Source organism: Passer montanus, unplaced genomic scaffold, assembly GCF_014805655.1.
Source record: "Passer montanus isolate IOZ18808 unplaced genomic scaffold, ASM1480565v1 scaffold27, whole genome shotgun sequence".
Taxonomy (NCBI): domain Eukaryota; kingdom Metazoa; phylum Chordata; class Aves; order Passeriformes; family Passeridae; genus Passer; species Passer montanus.
In genome coordinates, this window is record NW_024367372.1 from 5,102,396 (window position 1) to 5,113,223 (window position 10,828).

At 50.7% G+C, this 10,828-nt stretch overlaps 1 protein-coding gene across 11 annotated transcripts in view; it reads right to left on the bottom strand.

Annotated features, from left to right (window-relative positions):
- The window catches only part of LOC120503824 (translation initiation factor IF-2-like), a 92,883-nt gene extending 84,829 nt beyond the window's left edge, over nucleotides 1–8,054 (bottom strand). For 5 of the 11 annotated variants that reach the window (XM_039712833.1, XM_039712829.1, XM_039712831.1 and 2 more), the window contains exon 1: nucleotides 7,570–8,054. In XM_039712833.1, the coding sequence (XP_039568767.1) occupies nucleotides 7,570–7,924 (355 nt within the window). In that variant the 5' untranslated portion in view covers nucleotides 7,925–8,054. Of the gene's footprint in view, nucleotides 1–6,775 lie in introns of all 11 variants that reach the window. The other 6 variants (XM_039712822.1, XM_039712826.1, XM_039712823.1 and 3 more) reach the window with 2 other exon arrangements.
- Nucleotides 8,055–10,828: the final 2,774 nt, after the last annotated feature.

Sequence of the window (10,828 nt, forward strand, 5' to 3'; positions counted from 1 at the left end):
AGGCTATATCTTAAACATAACCATGAAACTAACTTTGACTTGCCAGCAGCTGGTGCAGACAGTGGCCTCCCTACACCGCTCTGGCACTTAGCATAAGAAATGTCATTATGTGGGTGGATTAGGCAGAACCTGTCAAAGTTGTGTGCGTGTTCTTTGGCTGTGTTTCCCTCCCCAGGCTAATAATGCTGAAGAGATGGGGAGTGGGTTGACACATTTTCTGGCATGTGTCATGTAACCCAGTGAAGTGGAGGACATGCCAGTCACAAGACTTTTGTGCTTTAGTAAGGCACAGGCAGCAGGGACATGCTGCAGTGGCTAGCAGCCTTAATCCTCTCTGGATTCACACCCTTTTCACCTTCATCGTGGTTACAGCTTCCCCAGGGTTTTCTGACAGACCCACAGGTATGTTTGGAGGAAAAAGTAAGGAGAGGTATCCAGGCAGGTATTGTTTAAGCTCGTGTTACCTACAGACCCTGAAGCTCTTTGCAAGTTGGCTGACATGATTTCCATAAGAACCACTGAATTTAGCACAGGGGGAAATATTCATTGCTTGTTTTGCAGTGTGCAGAAATGTTCTGTACCAGTTCAGCAGAGGATACAAAGAATAACCATGCCTGATAAGAAGACATTTTTAGGATAGAAGACTCTAAAGCAAGATAACCAGGGACTGACGAAATTTACGACAGAGTCACTGTTTCTGGTTCCCTAATCAAGAGTGGGGGATGTTAATATAAATATTGGGCTGAGAGAACTCCCATGGTCTAGCACAATCCCAAGGTAAATAATTCTCAGGAGAATATGGAAGAACAGCGCATTCAGTCTCACAGAGAAGTTTTGTTTTGCACAGCTGCCTGCTTAACACCTGTGCTGAGAAGATGAAGTTTACTCCCTGGGCTGAGGCAACATGCCAGGTTGGTTCCTCACAAATCACCATCAGAGGAACAGAAGAAGGAATGAGCATGTAAGCCCTGTATGACAGAAATGCCATCTTCTGTCTCTGCCTGTGTGTTGCAAGCTGCGTTTGGTTGTTGGGAAAAGATCTATCAGCCTATAAGCCGACTGCATACCCCAAAACACACGGGCTGTAGGTCTGATGTGACTTGTAGCAGGCACAGCACCCAATTCAGTGGGAAGAGCTACTGTATTATTTTCCTTGAAGCTCATAGTATTAAAAAGAAAAAATGAGAGACAGTAGCTTCTGCAAGTAACTACAGCTGAACAACAACTACTACTCTGTTGCAGCATCTGAGCATCTGTAGGTCATCTGTTGCAGCATCTGTCAGGTCAAGAACTGCCATGCCCAGGTGCCACATTCTCATTCCATGTAAAAGTGAAGCGCAGCAACTGCATCAGTGGTAGAAATAACTTGGCAGGCACAGAGGCAACCTGTGGAGGGGAACTGCATGATAACCCCACGGGATGGGGGGTACCTCCTCCCTTCACTTGCTGGTGTTGAGTCACAGTGGGGGATTGTATTTAGGGATAACAGAAGGTGCCCCTTGGCTGTACCTCCTGCAAGCACGTCATTGGTGTGACGTGGGTGCTGCCCTGTGTCCCACACAGCTGGTCACCACTTAGTCACCTGGGGACAGGAACCTGAGGGACTGCAATGTCATGCTCTGAGGGATGTCCTATGCTGATTATGCCATAGGGGAGGCAGAGATAGAGGACAGTGATGAGATGGGAGATGACTCTGACAATTTACTTTTGCTTGTACTGCATAACACTTGTGAGAAGTTGAGAAAACCTGCATCAATGCAATGACTGACACAGAATTTGTATTGTCCCATGACCAGTGTGACCCTGCTCAGATTGCCAGACAACGTCACATCTCCAGTTGTGTAACACCACCATGCTCTCTAGATCTCAGGTCTTTAAACATTATTGAGCTGACTGTTTGTACCCTGTGGTGGGAATTCAAATACTGTTTATCAGTGGAAATGTTAACTACGTGTCCTTTGTTGGGAGTAAAGCAACCTGATTTCTCATACTTCTTCTGAAAGTAGGAACTCATTGGAGAGAAAAAATGTGTGTCAGCAGGGAAAAAGGAAGAGCTTTCATCGATGAGTACACAATGTGCAGGGTACAAAACAGTGTTTTGGTAGATACCAGTGTTTTGCAATTCAAGCATCACATGACTGGAAAAAAAATCCACGTCTGCCATGGTATTTTTCATTTACAAACAAATAAAAATTAAGTTAAACTCTGTTCATTTATTGCTTTAATTTCTCCCCACCTTGTTTGTTTCCTTATTTTCTTGTATGGTAATGCGTATGATGTTTTGTTCCTTGTTTGCTTTTATTTGAAATAATTTTGCATGTAATTTTCTGAACTCTTGCAGAGCAGAGAGACTAGTAAATGTGTATGTTTATGCACCTTTGTGCATGTACAAAGAATGATGGATAGTTAATAAAATGCACATCACTGCAATCCTTTCATGCTTAAGATCCCCAAACAGAAACTGTGAGTATTCAAATAAAATAGACCTGATCCAAAATGTATGTATTTAGCTTAGATAATAGCAGTCCCCAGATATGTGCCTCTTTCTGCAGTTGGAAATCTGTCAGTTGAACAAAGAGCAGGATATAGTGTGAATTAGGCTGTCCTAAAACCTTTATGTGATAGACACACTTTATGGAGTTAGTTCAATTTCTCTCACATTTCAAAAGCAGACTCAGAGCCTAGTTATCATGAAGACAAACTCCACAAAATCTTTTTTTTTGTACTCAAGGACTGCAATATTTTTTAAAAGTCAGAATACATGTTAAAAGAACAGTTTGTCCCAAGGCTTATGGTTCAGCTGAAGAAAGTTTCTTCTTGATCCATCCATCTGAAAAAATGTTCCTGAAAAGTCATTCTGCATAAGGGTGTTTTTGTTATTTTTTTCAGGGAGAAAAAGTATAAATGAGCTGTAAAGCTCGTGTTGTTCTGAACTCTTTCTCTCCTCTTTCACCATGAGTTCACCAAACAAAATTCCACAAGAAACAAATGTTATTATGAGATTAGCAGAATGAACGCCAGAGTTCAGATACTAAACATTTTTTTTAAAAAACAGTGAGCTTAATGACATGAAGGAAGTTGTAGTTTAAACATCAAGGTCAATTATTTCGTTAAATATTATTTAGAAGTTCCTTGCCTTGAAACAAAACCAGAGCTATCCCTCTCCCAAAAATGCAAACAGATTATACTGCCCTGTTTGTCAGCTTCACTAGATAACTTCTATTTGATCTTCAAATGAAAACAGTTTCTATTTCAGATTTATACAACAGGCTGCCTCTAAAAAGAAAATAACATCCCAAGGTTGGACTGCTGTTTGCTTTCCCTTCTAATCCTGTGAGAAGATTTGCATAAGAAAAGCAAGTAGATTTGAGTCTAGCTTTTGCTGTCTACATCGAAAGCACGAGCATCAGTCAGTCCTCTCTATTTAGTCAGACAGAAAATATTGATTTGTAAGTCAGGTGAGTAGAAAATCTTTCAGTCAGTTCAGCTGGGTTCTTCTAAAAGTAACAAGGACTACTTATTAAGACTAAGTGGTATTTAAGTAAATAATGATAACAGTCAAACACTGAGAGTTTAAAACCTCCCCCCCCCCCCCAGTTGCATGTCTGATTCCTCATACTGTATACTTGGTTTAAAACAACATCCAGAACTGGTGTTTCCTGGATCTTGCAAACCAGCTCCTTGTATTTGCAGATAGCCTTCTCTCAATTCCTAACAGCATCAGTGTCAGGGGCACTTCAGTGATCAGAGCAGTGCTGGGTGGTGCTGGCAGCTCTGGGTCTCAGGACCAAGCAAGTGCCCCCAGCTCCAAGTGTGACCCCTGGAGCAAACCAGTTCACTCTGTAGAATGGGAATAGGGACTCATACCTACAAGAGTGCTGTGAAGCAGAGTAATTTTATGTGTGCAACGTACTTGAAAAATTTTTTTTTGGTGTATAGAAAGGCAAATTATTATTTTTTAAGAAGAGTATTAGAAGGGATATTTTGGATCATGGGGTCAAGTTCCTTGCTGTGGGTGGTAACCACATCTCAGAAGCTGGTTCTCAAACCAGTCAAATTCCATCTTCCAGGTGCTTTGATTCCTTCCTGACTGCGGAAGGCCTTTTTGGGTCCTCACCACTCTGGTGGAGTGAAAGTGCTTTTCTTTTTCCATCTTGAATCCCTTCCGGTACAGTTTGTACCAATTCTTTCTCATATTTTATTTGGGAGAAGGGGAGGGAAACTGTCTCACAATTTTCAGATTCATTTGAATTTTTCTCTGAGCCCCAGACACCTGGTGGAAAGATGCCAGCAATGCTGTAGGCTGGTTAGATGTACCAATAAAAATAAAATTAAATTAAAAGCCCCCCCCAACCCGCGTGTAAGAAAAGCGCCATTCTTAGAAAGCCTCCAGCGTTCCAGCTAGAGCACAAACAGCTGCTTATTTAGGACTCTTCTCGGGTAAATCCACAGTCCCGGGCCAACGGGGCCGCAGCTCTTGTGGTCTCGCATCAGCCCAGACCCCCCCGGTGGGGAACACACAGGGGAGAAGGGAAGGAACGAGCAGGGAGAGGGAACCATCCTCAAACCGCGGCTGAAACTTCTCCTGAGGAGGGCCGACGCTCCGCTGGGTCGAACTAAGGAGGAGAAGCCCTCGGGGGACTCGGGGCCCCGCCCGGGTTCGGCCCCGCGCCCCCCGCCCGCCCCGCGGGGCTCAGCCCCGGGCTCCGCCGCCCGGAGGAGGCAGGGGGCTCGCCGGGGAGGGAGAGCGCTGTTTTGCCCCTTCGCTCGGGTTTTCCCCTGCCCAGGGAACAAGCGCCTTTGTTGGAGCTGCGCTCCCCAGGGCTGGGGGTGATTTTTCGTTTTGTGGTTTTGACCTTTCTCCTCCGCTGCCTCCCGCAGGCCCGTCCCCGCAGCGGCGGCCCCGAGGGCGGTCGGGGCAGCGCGCCGCCGCCTGTCCCCGGCAGAGCCTCGGGCAGGACGAGCAGCAGCCTGTGGGGCTGAAACGGCGGCGAGCGGGAGGCATCGGGAGCACTTCGCCGCGGTGTGGGACAGAGGCAGCGGTCCGTGTCCCTCGGGCACCCCTGTCCCTGCTTCCCATGGCGAAGGCAGCGTGTGCCCCCGTGGAAATGCGCCGCTGCACGCGGGGCACGGGCTGGAGCCAGGGCCAGGTGTGCCATCGGGAAATACCACCTCCAGCCGCGGACCCAAGAGCTTCCAAGCCATGGCTGCACGGGGAGCAAAGAGCCCGTCCCCATCCCCCCTTCGACAACCACAGCCCCCGCAGCGTCCATCCAAACCCAGTAAGGCTGAAGCAGCAGCCACCAAACACCCTCGAAAAGAGCCTGCCGGACCTCTGAAACCCCAAAGAAAACCGAACACCAAAGTGGAAGCGAGCCAACAGGCCCACCAACGAGCCCCCCCGAATTGTGGGGGAGCCGGTGGGCACGGCCAGCACAAGCGCAGCGCTGCCAGCCCGTGGCTGCCCGCAGGGGGCCCGGCGCCCGGGGGACCACCCTCACCCTCCAACGCCGACTGCTGGTTCCTAATTCCTACGAATTCAACCACATTCCCCCAGGGATAACGGGGGCGGGATGGGGTTTAACCCCCGAGTACAATTGCAGCGAAACCACAAGGAAACAGGCGCAGGTGAAGGGCAGAGCGCGCTCGCTGCCGTGTTGCTGCCGCAAAACTTGCGGGGGATCGGGGCGCCCCACACAACGATGGGCAGGAAAGGGAGAGCCGAGCCCGAGGGCTCCGAGCGCGGACAGAGGAGCCGAAGAAGACGGGCTTTTCCCGGGAAGCGGGGCGGGAGCGGCCGGCTGTGCGGGACCAGCCCCCGGTGCGCACCTTCCGCCCCCGCGCAGCTCCGCGGACCTGCACGGCTTTTACACGGGCGAGCGCGCCTGGCCGGCTCACATCGAGCAAGAGCTTTCCGGGAACAGGCTACTAAGAGCACCGAGAGCAGGCGGGGGAGGGTGGGTATGAAATAAAAGGCTAAAGAAACAGTGCGATTTTGGGACCAGGACCAAATCCTAACGTGTTACATAAAAGCCACGGGCGGTTCTTATCAGCAAGCCCGGCCTAAAGAGGAACAATCCCCAGGACCGGCTCCAAAACAACCCTGTTAAAGGAACAATTGTGAAATGCCAACTTCCCACCAGCGTACGAACAGCAGGAGCCGGGCATGTCCTGTCTATAACCGGGCTTCTGACAAGCGACAGAGAGGGGAGGGGACGGAGGGGGATCCTCTCTTGACAAGATTTATCAAGAAACATTTAACTGGGCTTTAATCATATTAGCAAGAGCCCAATTAGGGCTGAGAGCGAAGCGAGGCTGGGGAGAGGAGGAGGAGCAAGCGACGGAGTCACTCGAGGATAAAGTCCTTTCATCAGGCTGCGCTCTCGGCAAACAGAGGAGTGCGAATAATCAGTGCCCTTCACTGGGGGGACGGGGGAGGGAGCGGCTGGGGAATGTGTGTAAAGGATCATTAAGGCCAGGCAGAAGGGGGTTTTTGTTGTTGTTGTTGTTTTTAATTATTACGGCTATTAAGGTGGTGTCTGTGGGCTCCCTCGGGCGCTGTTCTCAGAGACGGAGCTGGGAAGAAGCGAAGGGGTTCGGAGGCACCTGCTGCACTGCGATGACCTGATCTGCGTGTGCGGATAGGTCTCTCCCTCCCGGAGCAAAGAGGGGCTCCGTCCCTCCCACCCGACCTCACATCACCGAGGGAGAATTTCCTTAAAAGCCCTTTTCCCGGCTCTCGTCTCGCTGATGTCTCTTCCCCGGCGCATCCTACCTCCCAGCGCGGCTCCTCGGGGGGAGCTCGGCGCCCCACTGCCCCCGGCGGAGCCCAGTCCGGTGCCCGGGGCTCGTCGAGAGCCCCGCGGAAAGCTCGGCGCTGGGAACGCCCGGGTCGGGGGCAGAGGGCAGAAGATGTCCTCCCGGGGTTCAAACTCTCCGTGCTTTCGCGTGGGCAACCTGCCTTGTCCTTAGGGACTCGGTCGCTCCAGCTGTAGGGGATGGGGTGGGCGGACAGCAAAGAAATGAAGAAAAACTAGAGATGACAGGTGGGAGCAAAGGAAGAGGCTGTGGATAAGCCCATGAACCCCTCTCCCCGGGTTACGCCACCTCGGGACACGGCGGTGGGAGCGCGGCAGCGGCCGTGACCCTGCTTGCGGCTTTCGAGACATCGCCAGCAGCTGCCGGCAGCTGCCCCGATTTCCTGCCGCTCCCCGCGGCCGGGAGAAGGGAGATAAGGCTGTTGGGCAACGAGGCACCTTTCGCCCCAGAGGAGCCGGATCTTTGCGCCGCGGGGCAGAGGATGCTGTCTTTTTCTTTTTTTCAACAGGACAGGGCCCGGGTGGCGTTTGCCATTCGCACCGACGGGCATCCCCGCTGTCGGAAGCCATCTGACCCGTGCCTAGAGCGGAGGGGCTTTCGCCCCCCACGCCCCCCTCCGCCTCCTCCCCTCGCCCTGGGCAGCCACAGCCACGTCCTCGGGGACGCGGGGCCCTGGGGGCAGCGCCTCCCCCCGCACCGTGCCTTTTGCGTGACCGTGCCCCCGCCGCACCTTCCCTGTCCCACGCTTACCTTTCCGGCCCGGCCGCCGAGGGGCTGCCCCCCCGCTCCCGCCCCCCGCCCCGTCTCCGCCATCCCCGCCGCAGGGGTGTCGCACGCCGCCGCGCCGGCACAGCCTCGGCTCTCGCCTTGCGCGCACTCGGCTGGCGCTGGCAGCCCCGCCGGGTTCATCCGAGGACAGCGGCGGCTCCGCGCCGCGGCTCGTCTGGCTGCCAACGCCGCGGCGAGGCTGACGCTGCCGCGGCCGGGGGTGACTCACGGCGGCAGCCGCCGGGTAGCGGATCCGGCAGTCGAGCGGCGAGCGGGCACATCGGGCCCCGCTCTTCACCCCCTTCCCCGGGCACCGCGTGCCGCCCGTCGCACCCATGCCCCCTCCCCGACCCCCCGCGCTTCTGCCAAGTGGAATAAACGCCCGGGTTTCCGGCAAATATTCACCCTTCCGACACCGAACGGGAGGCCGCCCCCCTCCCGGCCGGACCCCTGTCGGAGCGGGCCGGGGTCGGTCCCCGCGGCCGGCAGCGCTCCCGGCGGCACCCGCCCCCAACGTAAGTGACCGTCGGGGCCGGGAGGGGGTGGCCGTCCCTCGCGGCCCGTGCCCGAGGGGCCGCGCTCCGGAGCCTGGGCTTGAGCGGGCGGGCGGGCCGGGGCCGGGCCGAGCCCCGGCCGTGTGCCCCGAGCGAGCCCCGGCCGAGCGCCCCGCGCCGTCCCCGAGGTGCGCCCGGCGTGTGCCCAGGGCACAGCCGCCCGGCCGCGCACGGACAAAGGCAAACACTGAACCCTAACGCGCGGCGGGGAGGGGACGCGGGGCACAGCCAGGGACGGGGACGCGGAGTCCGAGTGACGGGCAGCGGTGTCATCACCGCTGTGCTCTGCCCCGTTCAGCAAACACGCAGCAGGGTTTTAGCTGCCTGCGGTTTCCATGGAGCCCTCCTGGCACGTCCCAGCAAGAACGTATGGCGGATGTCTTCATGGTGAGCCTGCAGCGGGTCTCCCACTTCTCAGAGCTCCCAGGTGGAGTGTTTTCAGATCCTTTACACTGCGTGGCTCAGCACCAGCAGTGCTTTTGAGAAACATGCCTCGTGCATGACATCCCTGTTTTGAAACAGAGTTTTGAAGTGAAGCTGTAGCAACACACATCTTTCTGTCCAAGCTGTCTGCTGGATGCACAGTTTAAAAAGCAGTGGCTCCCTGAAATCAGATTATTAAAAGCTCATTTATTAAGAAGCTGAAGGCACAAAGGTAATGGTAATGAGTATTTCACACTCTGCATACACGCTCAAGTTTTGGATAGAGGGTGAAGGCATGAAGTCAGGCCTGTACTTAAAAATACTCTAAAGCTACTTGTCAGAAATGTGCTAAAATGATAAGCCGTGGATTTAGTGGCATGGATTATGCTGTCAGTCCTTCTACCTTAAGTTCATTTTTAAGTCCAAATTTCAGCCCTTTGAGAAAAGATAGGCAGAGGAAGAGGAGGAGGAGGAGGAGGAGGAGGAGGAGGAAGAGACTATTTTAATTGAAATGCTGACATTGCTAACCATGGCAGTGTGAATTCACTACTATAATAAAACCTCAGCTAGCAGCCTAATTCCAGAGAGGTGATGTTATCCAGTAATAATGTAATCAGTTTGTTGGCTGTAACATAGGAAACTGGGAATTACTTTATTTTATTGATATTTTTGGCCAAAATGTAAGAAAAAAAAATCAATAAGATGCCAGGGTTGAGGCAGGAGAGCTACCTTTGCTATTTAAAATAACAAACCAAAGTTCTTCATGAACATTTTTCACTTCAGTGCAGTTTTACAAAAGCATACTTAAAAAGGGACAGCTAGTGAGAATGCAAGCTCTCAAGCTAGGAATTGGAATACAGAAAGGCCCAAGGGTGTAACATTGTTAAAAGTGAGAGGTCCTGAAAGCACAGTGTTCACTTTACAAAATAGAAGTTTTCTCCTGGGTAATCGCTGAATGAGTTTGCATTGATTTGCAGCTGTGAATTTAAAAGAAAAAAAGGGAAAGAAAATAAATGAAGAAGAGAAATTCCTTGTTAGTAAATTGTGAGGAACAATTAAGAAAATTGTGGCAGATATATGAAAAATTGGAATTGACTGCTTAAGCTTTTGAGTTTATATATTCAGGATTCTCCATCCCTCATATCTCTCTTTAATACTTGTTTTTAAGGAGTAAACATTCTGATAATTTTATAGCCATCTGACTCTCAAATTACAAATAAAAGCAGAAGTGAATTAACTTGTAAGGTGCATGTACCAGTGGAACTGTAGCTTTCAGAGAGGGTTAGTCAGTGTTGCTAGTGAGATCAGAATTTCAGCCACTGTGAAGGTTTTGTTGTTGCAGAAAATTGCAAGGATAGACCATATTATACCTCTAATTCAGGTTTAGATTTTGCTGTTGCTGTTGACGGTGTTCTGCCTCTTTCACCTTAACCAAAATTCACTGTGGTCAGTGGGACTCTTTGGGTTGGGGCCATGAATTCTTTGAAGGAGCAAATCTTAAGTTTCTCCATGCTGCTAGGAAGCCTAGTAGTATCAAGACAAAGACATATGAAAGTATGTGAAGACAATGAAAACAGAGTAATGAGTATAGCCAAATCATAACTGCCATTTTAACAGAGTGGCTTGTAAATAACAGAGCCCTACAAGAATACTTGGGTGTGTCTGAGTCAACCCATTTTGAAAACCCTACGATGCAGCTGCAGAAACAACACAAATTCTTGAAAAACAAAACTTGAAATGTCTTGAAAGTCACGTTTCCAAAAACAAGTGCTGTTCTGCATATAGATACATCACATGTTGCCCAGTAGCTCTTAAAAAGTAGGCTAAAACTGCTACATTGACTGCCTTGTTCATCTGATCCACTTAAGGTAACATTAACCCTCATTTAAAACTTGCATTCAACAAAGCATTATTATATGTATTGCAGTGATTTGTGAATGTGTATAGTCTGGGCTGTGGTTGGCATTCAGTGTCAGGCTTAAATCCAAAAACATACAAGTTAATTTGCACTACATGACCATTGGCACTACAGAGTAATGAATTGGAAAAGGTATTTTGAGAATATTTTTCAACGCTGCCCTTATACACTTGCTTGAAGCCAGAAAATAGACATGATATAATGATAGTTATTTTGGCTTTATTGTGGAAGATAATGCCAGCTTGTGACTACTGACTGGATGTGAAAAAAACAACTTTATGGCTATATGGATTGGATGTGGTATGTCAGTAGTCATAGAGGGTACTAATGGAAGCATTGTGAATTA